The 23,061-nt window shown below is 46.2% G+C and overlaps 1 protein-coding gene across 7 annotated transcripts in view; it reads left to right on the top strand.

Annotated features, from left to right (window-relative positions):
• Positions 1–23,061, top strand: part of SPECC1 (sperm antigen with calponin homology and coiled-coil domains 1) — a 265,582-nt gene that overhangs the window by 203,232 nt on the left and 39,289 nt on the right. For 5 of the 7 annotated variants that reach the window (XM_059908106.1, XM_059908101.1, XM_059908105.1 and 2 more), the window contains 3 exons: positions 3,075–3,156; positions 6,099–6,255; positions 9,189–9,291. In XM_059908106.1, the coding sequence (XP_059764089.1) occupies positions 3,075–3,156; positions 6,099–6,255; positions 9,189–9,291 (342 nt within the window). Of the gene's footprint in view, positions 1–3,074; positions 3,157–6,098; positions 6,256–9,188; positions 9,292–9,408; positions 9,655–23,061 lie in introns of those variants that run through there. The other 2 variants (XM_059908104.1, XR_009499670.1) reach the window with 2 other exon arrangements.

Genomic DNA, 23,061 nt, shown 5'->3' with positions numbered 1-23,061 from the left:
ATGTTTTACAACTGGCTCCTTGGGGGAAAGAGCCCCGATTTGTAGTGTTTGCCAATTTCTTGGTAAATATTCCCGTTGTGGCCAATTTCAAGCTGTTTCTACGACCTCAGTGCATATGGGGTTGAGAAGAGATGTACGTTAGATAGTATTTGTACAAGACAGACAGAGCAGGTGTGTAAACCCCATTAGCAAAATGTAGAAAAATAATTAGGAAGCAGTGAGTTTTGAGTATTTATTACTTTTGCTTTTAACATAGTCTCATTTTAATAATGGCTGTGTTTAGTAGCTTAGCCTGTGGAATTCCTGAAGATTTATCAATTGGCCCTATGAGCAGGTGCACACCAGCTGCAGCACACTGCTGGCTATAATTCACATACCGTGAAGTACAGACCTCTTCAGTACGTAACTTGAATGTTTCCATGTGTAACCAACACCAAGATAAAGCATGTCGGTCACCTCAGAAGGGCCTCTCGTGCCACCGTCTCGTCAGTGACCCCCTAGAAAGAACCGTTCTCTGACCTCTCTCGCCACAGATCAGTCCTCTGGGATCTCAGACTTCGTCACTGGATTGTTGTGCTCAACGTTGAGTCTGTGAGATTCGTTCCTATTTTTGTGGCACTTTGTCCTTTTCTCGTTGCGGTGTCACGTTCCTTTGTGTAAATATACCATTCTACTGATGGTTTATCCATCCTACTGATGGTTGACTTTTGGATTATTTCCAATTTTTAACTCTTGTGCTTATTTTATTTTATTTTATAAATTTATTTATGTATCTTTGGCTGCACTGGGTCTTCGTTGCTGCGCGTAAGCTTTCTCTAGCTGCAGCGAGCGGGGGCCACTCTTCATTGCGGTGCGTGGGCTTCTCACTGCGGTGGCCTCTCTTGTTGCGGAGCACGGGCTCTAGGCACACGGGCTTCAGTGGTTGTGGCACGCGGGCTCAGTAGTTGTGGCGCATGGGCTTAGTTGCTCTGCGGCATGTGAGATCTTCCCGGACCAGGGCTCGAACCCATGCCCCTGCATTGGCAGGCGGATTCTTAACCATTGCACCACCAGGGAAGCCCTTGTCCTTATTTTTAAAATATCTTTTTTCAAAAATTTCAGTATAAAAGGGAAAAAGTGAAAAATCCCCCTTGTTCCCTAGCCCCAGAATTAACCACTGTTTATGGCTTGTTGTATATTCTAGATGTTTTTCTTTAACATAAAAATGTGTGTGGGGGGCTTCCCTGGTGGCGCAGTGGTTGAGTCTGCCAATGCAGGGGACACGGATTCGAGCCCTGGTCTGGAAAGATCCCACATGCCGCGGAGCAGCTGGGCCCGTGAGCCACAATTACTGAGCCTGCGCGTCTGGAGCCTGTGCTCCGCAACAAGAGAGGCCGCGATAGTGAGAGGCCCGTGCACCGCGATGAAGAGTGGCCCCCGCTTGCCGCAACTAGAGAAAGCCCTCGCACAGAAACGAAGACCCAACACAGCCATAAATAAATAAATAAATAAATACTTTAAAAAAAAAAAAAGAGTAGTTAAAAAAAAATGTGTGTGTGTGTGTGTGTAGTGAGGGAGAGAAAGTGTTATAAATTGGGTTACACTACGTGTTATTCAGACACTGGCTCCTTTCGCTTTGTCATTGGCATGTACCCCCGAGGGCAGGGATTTTTATCCCTTCGGCTCGATGTTATTATCTCTTGTCTAGAACAGTGGCTGCACGTAATCATATCATAGTAGAAGCTCAATAAATATATGTTGAATAAATGAAGGAATGTATCAGATATCTTTCAATGTCAGTGTTTGGAGAAGTAATTCATTCTTTTTGAAGGCTATATGATAATGCAGTGATTAACTTAACCTCTCCTCTGTTGATAGGCATTTAGGTTGTTTTGGATTAAACTTATTACAAAAGTGAAATTCCTTCTACAAATTTTTCCCCACTCAAGGGGCGATTTCTGTATGAATGTGTACCCCCATTCTTTTGTAAGTACGTCAGTCACTCTAGCTAGTTAAGCAGGAAGGAATTTAACACAGGGAAGGCTGCGGGGGACGCTCTGGTCTGCACTGCGCTTCAGCAAACGTTCCCACAACACCCCGGGGTTGGCCCATTAAAGGAACATTTATTCCTGCCAGAATCAGGGAGTCTTCCTCTAAGTGCAGCCTGGGACCACTCCTGTCAACATGTAGGTTCAGGCTTCGGGCCACGGCACAGGTGCAGTCCCCTGTCAGCAGGTCCTGCCCTCTAGGTCCATCCAGGTCGTAGCTAGTGACAGGATTCCTTTCTTTTTTAAGGCTAAACAGCATTCCATTGCATGCAAAGACCACATTTCCTTTATCCATTTATCTGTTAATAAACTTTTAGGTTGTTTCCACCTCTTGGCTAATGTGAATCATGCTACAGTGAACATGGGTGTGCAAGTACCTCTTCAAGATCCCGTTTTCAGTTCCTTTGCGTATCTACCCAGAAGTGGTATTGCTGGATCACGTGGTAGTTCTATTTTTATGTTTTTGAGGAACCTCCCTACTGTTTTCCGTACCAGCGGCACCATTTCACATTCCCACCAGCAGTGCACGAGGGTTTTCTCCACACCCTCACCAACACTTGTTTTTTCTGTGGTGGTTGTTTTTTTTATAATGACCATCCTCGCAGGTGTGAGGTGATATCTCATTGTGGTTTTGATTTGCTTTTCCCTGATCACTAGCGATGTGGAGCATCTTTTCATGTGCCCGTTGGCCATTAAAAAACAGTATTTTTTACACGCATCCTTGAATATACATAGAATATTCCAGGAAGATGTTCACAAACCTCGTTAATAACAGTTACCCCAGGGAGAAGAACTGGGTGATGGGAGTGAAAGGGAGACTTTGTTTTCACTCTGTGTCCCTTCTGTTCCTAATAGGATTTATTACCTATTCAAATAAAGAAGTCGTTTTAAAAGGTCCCCCTGGGGATTCTAACGAGCTTGAGAACTGTTTTATGCGCGTGCGCACACACGCACCCGCACACACACGCGCACACACGCGCACACACCCCTTGCTCATGCTGTCCCTGATGTGACACGTCCACCTGTGTGGGTACCTTTTGGTTTCAGAGGCATTCAACCTTCAGCAGTGCTCGGCCGGCCAGCAAAGGAGTGACTCAGCACTTGGATCTCCCAGACCTTCCCCTCTCAGGTAAATCACCTTAAATAGGAAGTAGTTTTGACTTACGTATTGTGAGGTAAACTTTTCTTCTTTTCTTTGCATGAAACTGAGCTTAGAAAAAGAATCATTTATTTGCAATAAGTGGCATTTATTGCAAACGATTTCAGATTCTGAGTGTATGTGTTATGGACACAAGACCCCAGCTGTGTTCTGCTGGCTGCACTTCTCAGGGTGCATGAGTTTGGGAGAAATGTCAGGCTCTGGAGGTCTTTTGTCTGTTCTTTTAACTAAATCTCAAGAGCATATCTCATCTTTAAAAGTAACTATTTTGAGAAAAAAATCTTACCTGATTCTGAAGGTCTATCGCTCCCCCAGTACCTAAAATATGCCTCTTCTGAGCCATCTTTGGCTCTGAGTGTAGACCTCTTCCTGTTGTTATGCCATGTTTTTAAAACTTCGGATCCCGACGGTGAAGCGCTGCTTGTGACCGCAGGGCCTCACGCGCCTCATTTTCGCTCCTGCTGCACGTGCCGTGCTGATGGCTGATGTGAAGGAGCTGTTGAGGGGGAACCGGGGTGGGACGGCGTGTGGGCTTGCACCTTGGCCCCCCTGCTACCTCCCGTCTGGCTCTGGCCCGGCTGTTCCAGCCCTCGGCGCTGGGGTTCCCCCATCTCTGAAACAGAAATCGTGCTGTCCGCCTCGCGGGACAGCCTGGAGGGTTGAGTGAACCCAGCCGGGCTGGGGACAGAGCCGCGGAGGGGCTGCTGTCACCTACGCACTGTCGCCTGCGGAGTCGGCTCACACCCCAGAGCCAGGGGGCGTCAGCGGAAGGTTCCGGCTGTCTAGAACCTGCACCCTGGAAATTGATGGCTGGCTGCGAGGTCACTGCTATAAGGAAACAAAAATGGTGAAAAGAACACGAACTGACTTATTCCTGGTGCCTGTTAGAAGGAGAGAAAGCCAGAAATCTAGACCGCATGGAGAGAAATCCGTTGTGTCTTAGACAGTTTCTGTGACATGGTTAATAAAAAAGACATCCCCACTGTCCTTTTAGGCCATGGTCAAACACAGGTTTATCCTTAAAATAGTTGTCTCTGTGAGGCAAGTTTCACCCTTTGACTGTAAACTGTTTCACCTCACCACCTTATTTTTTTCCCTTCTGAATTTTTTTCTTTTTCATGGAATTAATAGGATTTTAGCCTTAGATAAACACTGACATTGAGAATTTAAAGATTACCTTGGTCCGTTCCCTGCATTTTACGGGTAAGAGGCTCAAGCCCTGAAGAGCTTAAGCGATTTACAAAGGCCACACTGATTTTGAGTAGCTCTGGGACCAGGATAGGACTTTTCCTGATTCCTTCTACCCGGTTGCCTTCGGGTGACAAGGCTGGCGATCGCTTTGATGAGCAGCTTCATAAAGAAGTGGTCACGGTTTGTACAGGGCTTCAAGTTGTCATAATGACTTCCAGGAAGAAGGAAATGGTGACCAGAGACCACGGGTTGTCCAGGGTCAGAGGAATAAGGAAACCAGAGGGGGTGCCCGCGTTGAGTTCTCCACATTGGCCACATAGCGTGAAATAGGAATAACTTGGTTATAAGCACAGGGCTCTGTGTGTTACGTTTTTTCAATGGTGGTAAAATATCTGTAACATCAAGTTTACCATCTGAACCATTTTCCAGTGCATCAGGTGAACTTTTGGTCTTAGTATTGGTAATCTCTGTTCCTCCAGCTCTAAAGTTTCCTTTGTGTAGAGAAACCGTTCTTTTCATTGACAAGATAAATACTGACGCTGAGCCCACAGCGGCGATTGCCCGGAAGTAAACAGTTCATCCTCAGCCACCCCCCTTCCCCCCCGCAGGCGCCTGTCCACCCAGGTGATTCTGTTTACCTGGCTCGGAAAGGACCGCACGGTGACAATGGCCTGCTTTCTGGCCAGCCTTGCAGCATCACGTCCCCAGAAGCTGCAGGACCGGGGTTAATACACTGTTTTTGTTGTTCCCTTTAGTGACGTAAACTCTGTTTTTCTCTGCTCTTCCCAGCTAATTAGCCTCACTCCCAGCTTGAGCACCCATAATTGATGCTATCAGCTGTACAAGTATTGTTTTCTCCACGACTGTGGCGTCAGAGGAGGGACCCTGGGCTTGGCCTGGTCACCAGCTGTGTGTGGCATCAAGCAAGTGACCAGTTTCCTGCTCCCAAATCCTCTGTACATACAAACTAGACAGTCTTGGGAATTTTCTCCCATTCTACATTTTTGTGATCCTTTAGGAAATATCCTCTGGAGGGTTAGGCTGTTTCATTAGCTGTTTTGCCACAAACTAATATGACAGCAGAGAGGAACCTTAGAAGAAATATCGTGACTGATTTTTGGCAAGCCAGGCCCTGTGGTTGGCATGGCTTCCTGTCCTGGGAAATGGATGTCATTCCTGTTCCCGGCATTTTGACCCGATAATCCCACTAGGGGTCTTCCTGCTGGCGCCCTCCCTCAGATGCGCGTCGATTAGAACATGGCACTTCACCGGGGGTCGGGCTGGCTTCATGGGCCTGGCCACCCGTGCACCTGCCAAAGGCTCTTAGAAGCAGGATCTCTGTTCAGTACCCTGCTGGTGCCATCTTGAAATTCAGAGTAATTTTTGAACAAGGGGCTAACTTGGCATTAGTCCCTATGAATTACAGAGCCAGTTCTGCCTGGAGAATCCTTTCTAGAAAACACCACGTCCCTGTTTGCATTTTCATCACTCAGTCCAAAAAGTGTATCTATGTATCTCCATCTGTATCTGTTGTGTATTTCTGTAATAATTTTACTGGAGTGTAGTTGATTTAAAATGTTGTGTTGGTTTCAGGTGCACAGCACAGTGATTCAGTGTCTGTTGTGCATTTGTACGTGACACTGATGTGAGGGTTGTACTGGGGAGTGTGGTGACCCGTCGGGCCTCTTCTCCTCACACGGGTGATTCTGTTGTCCCCACAGATCTTCTGAAGGGAAGGGCCGAGGACCTGAGACCAGACCCTTATCTCCGCAAGAGCCCCTCACTCGAGTCCCTGAGCAGACCCCCTTCTCTGGGCTTCGGGGGCTCCAAGCTGCTGAGCGCTCCCACCGGGGGCTGGAAGCCACAAAGCAAACTCAGGTATCCATCAGAGCCTGTTATGTCTCCTGCCTTTGCAGTGTCACACCAGCAATCCTGACTGCTGAAGAGGTTCCGGCCGAACTGTCTTCCTTTTGTCCTTTCACACTCCTAAATACCACTTCTCCGTCTGTGTCAACCCTTCCCTGAGGTTGCAGCTCACCACCCGGTATCCGGGACACCCCCTTTTCTGCCTTTGGTGTCTGACACCCATTTGGTATTTAATTTACCGTTGCATAGTATGTGTGCCTTTGTCACCGTTTGGGCTATAATTTAGTGGACAGTAAATACTTCATATTAACACTTTGATCTCTTTCTCAGCCCCTTGTATTGTGCTGCACTGAGCCTTTCAGTAAATATTTATGAATAGGCAGGTAGATGAATACACAAAATGGGCTACTTTAGAAGTAGTGGCTTTTTAACAAACATTAGAACTACCATTATGAGTATTATAAAAGGATTTTATGTAAGTCTGAATACCTCAGGTCAGCTATTGTCATATCTGTGGGTGTGGCCTATATTTGGACCCAAATAGATGAGGTCATATCTTTCAGAGGTTTACTTTAAAGCCCCAGATGTTACATTTCTGTCTTGTTTATGTGCAAGAGATTTAAATAATCAAAACAGGCTTTAAGTACCAGAATTAGTGCTATTCTGAAATTTCTCTTTTCTTTATGCCAGAAATGTATACAGACAGGCTATGTGTATATTAATATGCTATTTATATTATACATTCATCATGAAAGGTTAGATTAGTGAAGTTAATTTGTTGTTTCATTTTTATATTCATGTTATTGAGACAAACCAATAATAGAATAGAAATTATTTACTTTGGAAATTCTCGTATTATTATTATTATTGCAATCATATCTAGTTAACTTTACAATTTTAAAGAAAACTGGTAAATGGTTTATTTGCTTATGCAGAAACTCTTTTGCAAGGCTTCCCTTCAGTCTTCTCTGATTTGTCAGGCCTAGAAACTTGGCTGACAAATTTGAAGAGTTAAGTGATGAATTAAGACCAGGCCTAGTAAAAACAGGCAAAATCACCATAACTTCATCGTTAACAGTGATTCTGACCACAGAAACTCATGGACTCCAATTTACAAATATGCCGGGTACACGGGAGAGAAGCCACCTGAGGTCCCGAAGTGTCCCGTTACTCTTTTAAAAGTCATTGTCATTAAATAGTGGATGGATACAAAAGAATAATAATAAAATATGTCTAAGGCATGAAGAATTAACAGTACAATGGAGATGCACCTGGGTACCTACCTTCTAGTTTAAGGAAAAGAAAATCATTACTTTTGAAATTTCCTATCAGCCGCTTCATTGGTATCACCTCCCTGCCCCCCTCCAAGGTCACCACCATTCTGAACTTTCCTTGCTTTTCGTTATACTATCACCATGTATGTTTGTACCTCTAGCAGTATAAACAGTATATTATTTAATTTATATATTTAACATTTTGTATACATGGAAACATCTTGTGTTTATTTCCTTTTTTTAAATTCAAAATTGTTCCTGTGATTCACTCACATTATTGCATACATCTGTAACTCTTTAGTTTTTATGGGTACATAGTATCCCCTTGTATGAATATACCACAGTTTATCCATTTCCTGATGAGGTACATTTGCTTGTTTCCAATTTTTTGCTATTATAAAAAGTGCTGCTGTGAACATTCTTGTATATATGCCCTGATGATATATACCTCGGGGAGGAAATCCTATTACTCTTTTCTAAAAAATTGAGGTATGGTTGATTTACAATATTATATACGTTTCAGGTGTACAGCATAGTGATTCACACTTTTTAAAGGTTATACTCCATTTATGGTTGTTATAAAATATTGGCCATATTCCCTGTGCTGTACGATATATGCTTGCAGATTATTTATTTTACACGCGGTAGTTTGTACCTCTTAATCCCCCCACCCTTATATCGGCCCCCCTCCACTGGTAAACACTAGTTTGTTCTCTATATTTGTGAGTCTGTTTTGTTCTATTCACTAGTTTGTTTTATTTTTAGATCCCGCGTACAAATCCTGTCATAGAGTATTTGTCTGTTGCCCTTAAATTGTTGCTACAGGTGCCTCTCCAGACATGCACCACCTCCTGTTCTCGCTCTACTCCTAGTGGTGTAGGGAAATAGAATACCGTTCCACAAGCTATAGGAATGTCGTTCTCATTTCATGATATTCGTCATGGAAGACACTGTGTGATCTTTAGTCCCTCTTCAGTATTTGGATAATTTTAGGTCGCGTACAAAGTGTAGGTGTCTGTAGAAAACTGAGGCTGGGGCACCTAGACTCTTGCTCTTGGAATGATATGGTATTAATTAGTGAAATCACTTCCTCTGGCTAAACAGGTGCTCAGAATTGAGTTCTTGCACCATAAACTGAGGAGTATGAGTGTCACCTTCAGAGTTTCAGGGCCCCCCCCCCATTTTGAGTCAGTTTTACCGATTTTGTTTTCCATCTCCATTCCCATCACTTCCCCGTAAGTAACCAATCTGGTGTTTTTAAAATGCCCTTCCAGTCTACCTTTTATTTGTTACATAGAAATAGGTGTAGCCTTGAAGCATGCAGAGTGTTTTTCTATAGGTGTCTTTAATTAAAATGATAACTGTACATAAGTATTGATAAATAAATAAAAGGCTAGAAGGATGGAGCAGCAGATAGATTGGAAAGAAAAAAAAAAAAACAAAACCCTCCCCAGACTTCTGAAAGCCAAGAAGCACAATTTACTTTTCTCTTTCATACCATGAGACACACTAAAAATGTATTGTTGATGGGACCGATTTGGTGGTTTCTTTAGAGTCTTACTGGATAGACCTCGACTTTTGCTTTTCTAATCTAGTTAGTTATTTCCTATGTATTTGTGGGTTTTAAAAGTTAGCATCTTCTCTGTACTGTGTGCTCTCCTTTCTAACTAGCGTGGAAAGAAGAGACCCCCTGGCTGCCTTGGCCCGGGAATACGGTGGCTCCAAGCGCAACGCTCTCCTGAGGTGGTGCCAGAAGAAGACGGAGGGCTACGCGGTAAGGGACGGTGGCAGCCAGCGTCCAGCGGCTCGGGCGGGCGGGGTCCTGTGTCCTGCGTGTGTACTGGCCTGGCTGGGCCACTGTGCCTGTCACTGTCGACTTCTGTTCTCACAGGCGGGGTTGCCAGGGAGGGAGATGTCTGTGCGGCCCCAAGGACCCCGTCGGAGAGGCGGGCGGGACTGAAGGCCCGTCTGTACTCCCAGCAGATGTGACCTCAACGCAGGCCTGCGTCTCTTACGGGAGGGGGCCTTTTCCTTTGCTCAGAGGAGGTATAAACCCCCAAGCAGGGTGCCTGACAGGCTGCTCAACCCGAGCAGACAGCTTTCGCTAAATCATCTTCCCAAAGAGGGAGCCGTTTCCTAATTCACATAAAGGCCCCATGTGGTGGACCTTCAACTTCTTCTGTTACTTTAGGAGTTGCTTGCATTTAGTTGAAGAGTTTCGGTTTACTGGGACAGTTTTTGTTTTCTGTGGAGTTTAAACAAGGAAGTAACACCTGATATAAGTTTAAGTTTTTTTATTATGAAATTTCATACACAAAGACAAAAGTGCGTCAAGCGTGAATCATAGTTTCATGAATTATTGTCAAGTGAAAACCTACGGAGTTGCATCCAGAAACGGCACTGCTGTCCCTCAAACCCTTTGTGTGATTTTCCTGTCATAGCCCCTCACAACTCCCACAGGTACCTTTGTCCTCAATTTGGTTCCTGATGGCTTTCTCCAAAAGTGTGCGTCCCTAAATGCCACGTCCGTTTTGCCCACATTTGAACTTTATATAAATGGAAGTAAAAACTAGTATTTCCATCTGTCTTTTTAAGTTAAGTTATTGAGATTTATCCACGTTGCTGCCTATAACTGTAAGTCTGTTCATTTTCTTCACCCATCAGTAACCTATTGTATGATCCCACCATTATTCATTTATCCCTTCTGCTGTTGATGGGCAGGTGAGTCACTTCCAGTTTGGGGCTGTCATAAATCCTGCTGGTATGTTCTTGTACTCCTCTTGGAACACACACATGTGCTCATTCCTTCTGGATCTATACCTAGAAATGGAACGGCTGGGCCACAGGATGTCCGTGTGTGCAAGTGTGGTAGATCGTGCCAGCCAGATTTCCGAAGCAGCTGTATGGTTTACCTCCCACCAACGATTTATGAAATTTCTGTTTTCTCTACCTTCTCCCCAGCACTTGCCGTTGTCAGTCTTTTTGCTCCTGGTCATTTGGACACGTGTGACGTGGGGTCTCACTGTGGCTGTGACTTGGCGTTTCCCTGCTGGAGGGTGAGGTTGAGCTCCTTTTCATGTGCTCACTGGACATCTGTCTGGGCTGTCTGTCTTGGGACACCTGCTCAGGCTTTGTGCCCATTTTTAGAAGCAGATTGTCTTTCTTTCCTTATTGCTTCCAGGAGTTCTTTATATATTCTGCATACAAGTCCTTTGTCAAATAGACAAATATCCTCTCCCAGGGTGGTTGCATTTTCACTCTTTTGTTGAACAAAGTTCTTCATTTCAGTTAAGTATAATTTATCAGTCTCTGATGATTAGCGCATTTTGTTTCTGTTTAAGAAACCTTTGACTATTCCACAGTCATGAAAACATCTTCTTACATTTTCTTCTGGAAGTTGGATTGTTTTACCTTCCCGTTAAGGAGACGCCCTCTTTAAAATGGCCAACCTCTCCACTCTCCTTATTCAGACCCAGCCTCCCATACCTTTACCCCATTTTTCTAAAAATTCTGAAGCCGCTGGCACCACGACTCTCCTTCCCCAACCTCCAGCTTTTAAGGGTGGCAAGAAAACAAGGCCTTGGCCGAGAGCCAGCCCAGACGGCAAGGCAGCAGCTGGGATATCTTTGTAACAGCAGCAGTCAAGCGTCTCAAAATCAGACTCTGCCCAAGAAGAGAAGTGTCCCATATATGTGACATTAAAAAAGGAAAAGAAAAAATCAGGGTAATGACCAATAATAGAGGCTCCCAGGGTACAAAGGAGTCAGGGAGGAGAGCTGGTTACAGGAGGTTTCAGGGTGAAGGAAGTAGGCCTGGTAACAGAAAAGTGAAAATGGGAAGGAGTAATCAACCAGGCACGAGGTCCAACCATGGCCGAGCCCGTGGTCGAAGGGACTGTCATTTCCCCAATTTACAGAAGTGGGCTGAGGGACGTGCTAGAACAGGTACGAAAAGACAATTAAAATTTTCAGAAGGAATCAGCCCTTGAACGTGGAATGTCATTATAAGTAGGTCGCAGGGAGGGATTAGACGAGACATTTCCGGTTGTGAGAGTGAGAATGACATTTCCTGATGTAGTGCTTTGTCTTGCTTTGTTTTTTGTGAACATTTTGAACTAGTTTTCAAAGCATCTCACGCTGGATGAAACCCAAACTCATTTTGCCTGCAGAATATCTTCCATTCATTGTTAAATCTCTGTAAACTTGGAGAGAAATACAAATCATATGTGTCTGATTTATTTACTCTTCACAAAATATTCTCTGTCTAGACCTGTTTGTTTAAGACAGGCCTTTAAAGCTTGTTCTCTCTGACTTGGGAAGCCAAAAGTAAATTGTAGAAAACTCAGACAGTTTAAAAACCATCTTTTTAAAAACTGGTAGCCATGTAATTTTGAGTGAAAATGATTTCTTTTTACCCCACCAAAGTGTAGCGTGATGGATTAGATCAGAACTCTCCTTATGGGACTTCCTGGTGGCGCAGTGGTTAAGAATCCGCCTGCCAATGCAGGGGACACGGGTTCAAGCCCTGGTCCGGGAAGATCCCACATGCCACAGAGCAACTAAGCCCGTGGGCCACAACTACCGAGCCTGCGCTCTAGAGCCCGCGTGCCACAACGGCTGAAGCCCGTGTGCCACAACTACTGAAGCTCACGTGCCTAGAGCCCGTGCTCTGCAACAAGAGAAGCCACTGCAACGAAGAGTATCCCCTGCTTGCCACAACTAGAGAAAGCCCGCACGCAACAATGAAGACCCAAAGCAGCCAATAAAAAGGAACTCTCCTTATATTAATTCAGTGAATTTGTATTGAGCTGCCAGTTTGGAGCCATGTAATATTTAAGTGCTGGGAATGGAACAGGCAAAATCTCTGCTCCCGAGGAACTTACATTCTCATGGGGAACGACAGTTAATTAAAATTTAAAAGTAAAATATGTACTGTATTAGCCAGTGGAATGTGCTAGGGAGAAAAATAAAGCCAGGAAGGAGGCCTGGGAATGTCGGTCGGTCGTGCGGATGCAATTTTAACACAAAGGTCGGAGAGGGGACATTTGGGTGATGGCTCAGCTCACCTGGAGAAGGCGAGGACTCATGTTTTCATCAGTGTTTGTCTCACACCAAGTACTAGGCTTGGAGGTCATGGCCTCAGTGATGCATCAGCTGGAGTTGAAGTAATGCGAGGTGCCTGCTTCATTTGGCCGCAGCGAAGGTTAGAACGGCCAGCCAGACCCTCGGCTGAGGCCCCGCCCAGCCTTCTGGTGTCTCGGGGCTGCCCGAGGATGGAGGTTGGGCAGTAGAGCCTGAGCAGACCTGCACTATGCGCTGGGGCCCGCACTGAGCCAGAAATGGCTCTCGTTAAAAGGAGACCCTTCCAGATGGTCTGCTCAACTCAGATTTCCTTGGGTCCTTTTGGGAAAAAGTCAGACTTCCGGGGAAGGCCCTGCAGACTGCCCTCGGTCTTGGGCTTGGCGCTGGTTATGCCTTTAGCTGTATCCCACCCGACCCACGGAACCCCTGCTACTCCCTTTCTTCATCTGCCTTTAGTTCCCTCTTTGGGGTTATGGCAGAGAGATTTCCATCTCTAAAGAACCAGGAAGTGTCCTAAAGGGGCGGAAAACCAAGATGGGGTGGGTGGGGTGAGCAGAATTCTAAGAGTGATGCCCGGTGACCCTCGCCCGCCCTGTGCAGCTTCCCACTGTGTATGTGACAAAAGGGAGATGACCTGGGTTAGGTGGACCAACACATGAACCCGTAGAAGCCGAGAGTTTTCTCTGGAGCGTAAGGACCCGTACCGTCGGCGGGTTGGAAGGTGGAGGGGACGCGTGGGGAGGAGCTGACAGCCAGCGAGGAGACCGGGACGTTGCAGCACGGAGGCCCCGCAGCGCCGAGGCCCTGCCGACCCCCGGGAGACGCCATGGGGGCACCCCGCGGCTCTGGAGCGGACCTGCTGGTGCTGCAGGGTCCCCTGTCCTTCCTCTGCGGTCCCGACGCCCGCGGACCTCAGCCAGGCTAAGGGTGCCTGGCTTGCTTGGCCTTCCGCCGCCCTTCGCTGAGGGGCCTCGACCTGTAACGGTGATGAACGCGTGGAATTCAGCCCGGAATCTTGGCAAGGTCCCGGGACCTCCCAGGAAGCAGGACGAGGCGCAGCCCCCCACCCCCCACCCTCTGCAGGTGGCACCTTGGCTGCGTTCCCAGGGCCCTGCCATGCCCTGGACTGTGGCCGACACTGGCAATTCGATCAAGGTCATATGGCAAACTTAAGAGGGTGAGTTCTGGCAACACCCTGAGTCAACTAGGAAGTGGATTCTGTCCCAGAGCCTCCAGGGCAGAGCCCGGCCCGGCTGACACCTTGACGTCTGAAGCAAAGAACCCAGCGGAGCTTGCCGGGACTTCTGACCCGCTAAACACGAGCTCACAATAAATGGGTATCGTTTAAGCTGCTGCAGCAACACAATGCTGGTAGAGTGAAGTTACTGGGATCTGGACGTAACAGAGAGAACCCCAGATTCTTCCTTCGGGTCAGATTATTTACTTTTCGTATGTGATCAACCAGGGACAGACTTTTCCTCTTCAGGCCATTAGTGTACCATTCATCGTATGGTCAGCTCACGCTCAAAAGGCCCAAACTCCCCATGACTGTCAGGGAAGGATTTTTAAAGACAGAGAGGGAAAGGGTTGCAAGGTGTATAATCAGCTCGTGCACACCCTTCTGGTTGGCTGGAGGTGAGGTAACAGGGTGGTGTTTCAGGAATCTTAATCATCAACCTTCTGGTTCCAGCCAGTCTGGGGTCTACAAGCTGTGGTCAGCCTGCAGTCACCATCCGCCGCCTGGGCGGGGGGGGGGGGGGGGGGGGTGTCTTAGTTCCTGCGGAACAGCTCAAAGATATGCGTCAGGTTGTTCTGTGTATCCCTTGGGAGGAACCTGGACTCTGTCTTAATGCTGAACTATTGTTTCTTGACCACTTGTCCTTTCTTTCCGCATTCCCTCCTTACCTAATTAGTAACTGCTTAAATCTGCTCTTTGGAGCTCAGGAAAAACCTAGGAGACTGAAGCCTTTTTTCTACAAAAAAGAGACAGGGGACACAGAGGCTTTTGTACCCGGGAAGGCCCCACAGGATCCTGCTCTGTTTCAGTCCCCCCGCCTTTTCTTTGATATACTCCTCCGGAACGGGGCACGACATGGAAGGGAATAAAGTTTTTAGATAGAGAGGTTTATCATAAACTCCGCAGGGGAATTCGATTTTAGGGGGATCCAGTTTCAGAGGGAGTGACTGGGTACAGGGTTTCTTTTGTAGGCGATGAAAATGTTCTGGAATTACATAGTGGTGGTAGTTGTACAGCCATGTGAGAACACTCAAAAGCTACTGAATTGTACATTTTATAAGGGTAAACTTTATGGTATGTGAATTATATCTCAGTAAAGCTATTATTTACTTTTAGGAAAGGCAGTTAGAAGAGCTTCTGTAGAAAGATCAAGGAGATGGTGGGTGAGATGTAGGTGGGGGCAGGGTAGGAAACCAGTACTTAAATTATAAATCTTACCAAACTATAACTTTAACAAATGTATCCATGTATTACTTTGGGCATGTATACTGCCCATGTATATTAAAAAATAATTGAGGGACTTCCCTGGTGGTGCACTGGTTAAGAATCCGCCTGCCAATGCAGGGGACACGGGTTTGAGCCCTGGTCCAGGAAGATCCCACATGCCGCGGAGCAACTAAGCCCGTGAGCCACAACTACTGAGCCTGCGCTCTAGGGCCCGTACGCCACAACTACTGAGCCCGTGCTCTAGAGCCGGTGAGCCACAACTACTGAGCCCACGCGCCACAACTACTGAAGCCCATGTGCCTAGAGCCCGTGCTCCGCAGCAAGAGAAGCCACCACAATGAGAAGCCAGAGCACCGCAACGAAGAGTAGCCCCCGCTCGCTGCAACTAGAGAAAGCCCACACGCCGCAACTAGAGAAAGCCCTCACACAGCAACAAAGACCCAACATAGCCAAAGATAAATAAATAAAATAAATAAATTTAAAAAAAAAATTGAAAAGTAAAATGGAGATACGCAACGTGTGGGTCCTCTAGTTTTTATTTGGGAGGTGGGATTCACACGTGTTCACTTTAATATCATGATTCATAATCCAAATATATTCTTTGTATCTATTGTTGTGTTATGACATACAGTTTGGGGGTGAAGTCTGAGGGAAAAGGCCATAAAAGTGTGTTACAGTCAATAATTAAACCAGATCCTTTCTGACAAAAACTTTAAAGTGGAAGAGCAGAACACCTAAGGAATTACAGTACAAAGAATGGGCTTGAAAATCAAACATAAACCTAAAAGATTGATCGCACATTTTTCAGAAAAATGGGACTTCTCCAAGTGGTATACCTAAAATGTCCTTAACCCTGAATGGCGCATACTATAACTCAGAATTTTCTCGTTTTGGCCTGGCTCGTCTTATTTTTTCACATTTTATATCATCAAAGCTTTTGCCATTTGAAATAGCATAACTCTGATCCTGTTACACTAAGTAACATTTAAGTCTTGACTCAGATCAGTGTTCAGCCAACCATGGCCCAGGGGCCAAATGTGGCCCACCACGTGTTTTGTTTTGTTTTGTTTTGTTTTGTTTTAAATTTATTTATTTATTATTTATGGCTGTGTTGGGTCTTCGTTTCTGTGCGAGGGCTTTCTCTAGTTGTGGCAAGTGGGGGCCATTCTTCATCACGGTGCGCGGGCCTCTCATTATCGCGGCCTCTCTTGTTGCGGAGCACAGGCTCCAGATGCGCAGGCTCAGTAATTGTGGCTCACGGGCTCTGTTGCTCCGCGGCATATGGGATCTTCCCGGACCAGGGCTCGAACCCGTGTCCCCTGCATTGGCAGGCAGATTCTCAACCACTGCGCCACCAGGAAAGCCCCCACCACGTGTTTTTCATGAATAAAGTTTTATTGGCACACGGTCACATCCATTCATTTACATGTTGCCTATGGCTGCTTCCGTACTACAAGAGTGGAGTTGGGTAGTTGCAAAAGAGCCCTTCCCGGGAAAAGTTGGCTGACCCCTCCCTTAGACGAAGATGTACAGAAGTATCCCCCATCATTCAAACTATATTTGCCTTTTGCATGTCAGAGAGCAAGAAGCCAGTGTTCAGATGTCAAGAGATGTCAAGAGACTTACTTGAAAATGTATCTGAATCTGTTCAGTTTCTGATTTTGTATTGCACGAGTTGAGCTAGCAAGGAGATAGCTGTGCTGTCACGAAGGCCCAGACATCTTTGAGCCTGTTTTTAAGCTCTCAGCTAGCAGCTACACATTCTTCTGTGTTAGAGAAAAAAGCAGTCTTTGTGTTGTCCAAAACAAACCTTATTTTGCATCTGGAAAGAACACCCACGTCCTTGTCCCCGGCACTGTGTTTTTCTGTCTCTGCTTCCCAGACAAGCACCAGCAAGCGCCTAACCAATAGCGAGCAGCCTGTGCTCCATCAGGCCACTTGGGGCTCCGTTGGTTGTTTTCTTTTTTGAGACAGGTCTCTTGAGAGCTGCAAGCACGATTCAGAGAATGTAAAATGCTTTGATTTATTTATCGTCATTAAAGTGGCTCTTTTCCTGCATTATAAAGATAGATTCCCAATAGTAAACCAATGTCCTTATTGGCCTGTACTCTGTGGAGGCCCCTTTTCACCTGCTGTCTCTGCTTCTGCAGCTGTTTATGAAACACGGTGATTTGTGAAGACATTTTTCTTTCACATTTTAAAAAATTTAACTATAGTTGATTTACAATATTGTGTTAGTTTCAGGTGTACAGCTTCAGATTCTTTGCCATTATAGGTTATTATAAGATATTGAATATAGTTCATGTGCTTGCCATACAGTAAATCCTCATTGTTTATCTATTTTATATATAGTAGTGTGCATCTATTAATCCCCTACTCCTAATTTATCACCCCCCCCCTTCCCCTTTGGTAACCATAAATTTGTTTTCTTTGTGAGTCTGTTTCTGTTTTGTAAATAAGTTTATTTGTGTCATTTTTTTAGATTCCATGTGTAAGTGATATCATATGATACTTGTCTTTCTCTGTCTGACTTCACTTAGTATGATAATCTCTAAGTCCATCTGTGTTGCCGCAAGTGGCATTATTTCCTTCTTTTTATGGCTGAGTAACATTCCATTGTATTTATGTACCATGTCTTCTTTATCCATTCATCTGTTGGTGGACACTTAGGTTGCTTCCGTGTCTTGGCTATTGTGAATAGTGTTGCTATGAACATTGGGGTGCATGTATCTCTTCTAATTAAGAGTTTTTGTCTTTTCTGGATATATGCCCAAGAGTGGGATTGCTGGATCATACGATAACTCTATTTTTAGTTTTCTGAGGAACTTCCATACTGTTCTCCATAGTGGCTGCACCAATTTACATTCCCACCAACAGTGCACGAGGGTTCCCTTTTCTCCACACCCTCTCCAGCATTTGTTATTTATAGATTTTTTGATGATGGTCATTCTGACCAGTGTGAGATGATACCTCATTGTGGTTTTGATTTGCATTTCTCTAATAATTATCAATGTTGAGCATCTTTTCATGGGCCTGTTGGCCGTCTGTATGTTGTGGAGACATTTTAAATGGCACCAGGCATTGTCTTACAACCTGAGGCAACAGTAGAGCTTGTCTGGAGAATCAAGATGAAGGTTGTGGTAGACGTGCAGTCAACCCGTAACTCCTGCTGGTTTTATCTCGTGAGCCAGTGCTCAGGAGCCCCCCTTTCCTGCTCGCAGTTGTGTATGCACGCCCAGATGGATGAAATTCTGAGCAATAAAAAGGTTTTTCTGAACAACAATATCAAATGAAGGTTGTAGATTGTGAGGTTGTGTGCACAGCAGATGGGGAGGGTCTTCCCCCACCTTCACCTACACGGATCGCAAAGCAGCCCAGTGACACCCTCACCACTGCCAATGGGTCCGGGAAGGCACCCGATCTAAGCCAGGGGGTTCGGAACTAGAACTGAGAGAGACGTGCCTCTGATACAGCACCGGACACTGTGCAGCGTGTTTTCGTCGCTGTGCAGGAAAGAGCGGGCGTGGCAGGCCTGAGGAGGCTGTGCCCACGAGGCTGCCAGCCAGGGGGCCCGGGGCTGGCGTCTGGGGACTTGGATTTCGGGAGGGTTCCCACCGTTCCCAGAGCTGATGAGAGAGGCTCACTGTGCCTGAACAGTTGGTACAAACACTGTGGTTTATGCTGAACCTCTGCTTTCCCTCTGGGAGTTTGGAGTTTGTGTTCATACAAGGTAAAGGGCGTCTGCGTGACCAGCCCCCAGAAGAAAACGCTGGTGCCGAGTCCCCGGAGAGCCTCCTGTGTTCTCACGGCTCGTCGCCATGTGACTCCGCCTGGAGAGGACTCTTGGAAGCCTGCGCGCCTGGACTTGAGCCCACAGGGCTCTTCCCTTTGCTGATCTTGCCTTGTGTCCTTTCACTGAGATAAGTCTGTGCACAGATTCGTCACCGTGAGTGTGACTCTGGGCTGAGTCCTGTGCATCCTCCGAGTGATGGCTGAACCTGAGGTGGAGGTGGTCTCAGAGACCCTGACGTGGCTAACTGACCAGGAGAAGAGTGGAGGACAGAGAACGGGTCAGCTGCACGGGGAGATGGCCAGGTAATAAGACCGAATGAGACCCCTTGGGTCTCCTGGCTCCAGCATCTCAAGGCTCGGCAGCATCCTTTTTGGGTACCGTTGGCTTCTGTGAGACACTGAAATCTTTAGGACAGATTTCCCCTTTTCTTAAAACAGTTCCGGTTGGGTTCCGTTGCTTAACAGTTCTAGCTCATACAAAAGGATCATAACTGATCTTCTCTTTACTTCTGTGTTTTCTGAATATGAATATTTTACAGTAAGCATTTTTTCCTTTTATTATTAGAAAAAAATGGTGCTATTTGCTTTATTCCTTATTTGTGTTTTTTCAATTTAAAACAAAATAATTCTTTGGCAGAAAATAAAATAATTGTGTATAAACAGTGACATAGAGACTCCCCTGGTGGCACAGTGGTTTAGAATCAGCCTGCCAATGCAGGGGACACGAGTTTGGGCCCTGGTCCGGGAAGATCTCATGTGCTGCGGAGCAACTAAGCCCGCAAGCCACAACTACTGAGCCTGCGCTCTAGAGCCTGAGAGCCACAATTGCTGAGCCCGCGTGCTGCAACTACTAAAGCCCATGCGCTTAGAGCCCGTGCTCCGCAGCAAGAGAAGCCACCGCAATGAGAAGCCCGCACACAGCAATGAAGAGTAGCCCCCGCTCGCTGCAAGTAGAAAAAACCCGCGTGCAGCAACCATGACCGAGTGCAACCAAAAATCAATCAATCAATCAATCAATTTATAAATAAATAAACCAACAGTGACAACTCCTAGCCCATTGCTCAATTTTACCCTCTAAAAATATTTTTTATAACAATTGGGTATTTTTCTTTTTTTTTTTTTTTATAAATTTCTTTATTTTTGGCTGCATTGGGTCTTTGTTGGTGGTGCACAGTCTTCTCATTGTGGTGGCTTCTCTTGTTGCAGAGCACGGGCTCTAGGTGCACAGGCTTCAGTAGTTGTGGCACGCAGGCTCAGTAGTCGTGGCTCGCGAGCTCTGGAGTGCAGGCTCAGGAGTTGTGGCACACGGGCTTAGTTGCTCCGTGGCATGTGGGATCTTCCCGGACCAGGGCTCGAACCCGTGTCCCCTGCCTTGTCATGCGGATTCTTAACCACTGCGCCACCAGGGAAGTCCCTGGGTATTTTTCTTTAACTCAAGGTTTCTCAGCTTTCACCCTGCTGATGCTTAGGGCCAGATCATTCTTCCTGTGGAGGCTGCCCTATGCCTTGTAGGATTACAGCAGTATCCCTGGCCTCTACCCACTAGATGCCATGGCGTTCTCCTAGTGGTGACAACCAAAAATGTCTCCAGACATTGGCAGATGTCCCCAGCCAGGAGAGGGAGGGGACAAGATTGCCCCTGGTTGAGAACCACTGCTTTAAATATACAAATGTGTGTATATAAACTTACTTTACAAAAATGGGATCGTATATTGATCTGTGATGAACGTTTCAGTTGATGTATTGTGGTCATCTCTCTGTTGGTGCATTTAGAGCTACTTTATTATATTTCATACCTGCATAGGTTTTCACGGTGTGCGTCACCATACTTTATCTGGTCTCCTGTTAATGAACCTTTAGGTTGCTTGTTGCTTTACATTTGAATTTCTCAGGGTTCTTTGCTACAGACCACTGAATCCACTCCAGGTGTTTTAAGCAGGAAGGGGTTTGTTTAGTAAGGGTATACTTAGCTCACAGAATTGTTGGGAGTATTAAAGACACATACTCCAGGCTGAAATTCTAGAAACATTGGGTTGGCCAAAAAGTTCGTTCGGGTGTTTCGTAACCTCTTTCTAAACACCCGAACGAACTTTTTGGCCAACCCAATGACTCCCAAATTGTACATGTCAGAACTGACCTGCCAGGGGAGCTGCATCCGTGATTACTGGAGCTGTGGGCTCCAGAATCAGACCGCCTCTGCCATGGGGTGGGCTCGCAAAGTGGATGCCGCAGCCTTGTCTCTTTCCCCGTGTGACTCAGCTCTGAATCCGTCTCATGCAAGTGCCTCTGATTGACAGAACCCAAATCACATGCTGAACCCAGGCTGCATGTGTGTCTTGGAGATGTACTTTTCAACTTTGTAGGTCCTTGAAAGGGGTTAGATGACCGTTGATTAAAGCAATCCGTAATATCTGTCCTACCACCACCCCTAGAAATGCTGCCACGGGAACAGCAGCAAAAGTGGGGAGTTAGGAAATCCAAGACTCCAAGACTCTACAAAAGCAAGAAATAAGGTGGCAAAACTGTCAGGGCCAACCTTTTCAGAACTCTGAAATCTAATCAAAAACTTACAGCAACCAGGGGGAATACGTAATAGGTGAAGGGGGAAAATCACCCCGCTAGCGTCCCCCGCACCCCCAGCTCAGTGATAACTGTGAAGATGGGGGCCACTGTTCCTTGGGCAGCTCGCTAGTACCAGAGGGCGCCAAACAGACCTTGCTCTCCGAGGACTGTGGTTGTGCCTTTTGACCTGTTGATGGTTCCTTAAAGACAGGGTGGCCTCCCGGGTAAAAGCGTTTGAAGGCAGAGGTATTCTGCCTCCCAGGTCGAGGGGTGGGCGGGTGGTTGAAGCAGAGACAGACCGAGCAGCCCCGACAGGAGAGCCTGGGGAGGGAGGTATGTGGGGATGGGGCTGGGAAAAGTCCCCGTGTATCCCGAGAATCTCAGGAAGCTCAGGAAGGACCTGACAAGGCCTGAGCTCTGACCTCTGGCCGACCTTCAGGCTCCGCTGCACAGGCAGAGCCGCCCTGCAGAGACTGGGGAGGTCTCCCGGCATTTGAGGGAATCTCTGTCCAGTCACTAGCTGGTCACTGAACTAACAGAGCGGAGACTGCAGTGACTCGCTCGGAAAAGAATACAGACTCTACAGAACTAATTCAGAGAAGTCCCTGCACAAACAGGCACCACCGCAGATGGTAACAACAAACCCTGCAGAGGGAGAGACTCTGACTTCCCGAGTTGCCACACGGTCATGCTCTAAATGCCAGTTTGCAGTAGACAGTTACAGATACGCAGAAAACCAAGACAGTTTGGCACCATGCACAAGGGGAAAAAAATACAGGAACCGTCCCTGAGGAAGCCCAGACCCTGCACTTACTGACAAAGACTTTAAACCGTCTTCAGTACACTCAGCTCAAGGAGGCCTTGGCCAAAAAACGAAAGGAAATCAAGGAAGGAATTCATGAACAAAATGGGAAAATCAGCAAAGAGATAGGGAGTATAAAAAGGGACCAAACAAATTCTGCAGCTGAGAAGGATTAGAACTGAAATGAAAAATTTGAAAAGTGTTGGCAAAGATGTGAAGAGATTGTACCCCTCGCACCGCTGGTGGGAATGTAAAATGGTGCAGCCGCTGTGTATTTCGGAATTTACCTTCCCATTGCTAAATAGCACGCTTATACTGCTGTTTCTTGTTTCTTATTTTAGATGTTGTGTCTTGACCTCCTCCTGTGAAAGATGAGGGTTTATCTTTTTCACCACCCCTCGTACTTCCTGTCTTCCCATTCTCCCCAATGTGGTTGTGTGTATTTGGAGTTTACGTTAAAATGATACAAATGTTATCTGTGGATAAGCCATGTAATAGTATACATTACGTTTTCTTTTCTGTGTAATCTTTTGTTTTACTTGTATTTTTAATCATCTTTGTGTTTCTTTGTTTACTTTAGTTTTCTATATGATTATCACTAATTCAATCCAAACCCTCTTGGAATATCTCCTTACATCATATGTGTGAGGGATTCCACCAGTTTCCCCCTGAGGAATCTCTCCTGAGCTTTCTGACCTCCTCTATCCTGGCTTGTCCTCTGTGCCTGGTGCCCAGACGTCAAACCGTTTCACTGTTGTATTTCTTTTCTTTTCTTTTCTTTTTCCTGCTTTAGTCACCTTTATTTAGCACAGTACTGAAAGTCCCAGCCAGAGCAGTTAGGCA

Source organism: Balaenoptera ricei, chromosome 20 (assembly GCF_028023285.1).
Source record: "Balaenoptera ricei isolate mBalRic1 chromosome 20, mBalRic1.hap2, whole genome shotgun sequence".
Classification (NCBI taxonomy): Eukaryota; Metazoa; Chordata; class Mammalia; order Artiodactyla; family Balaenopteridae; genus Balaenoptera; species Balaenoptera ricei.
This window is presented reverse-complemented; position numbering and strand designations above follow the sequence as displayed.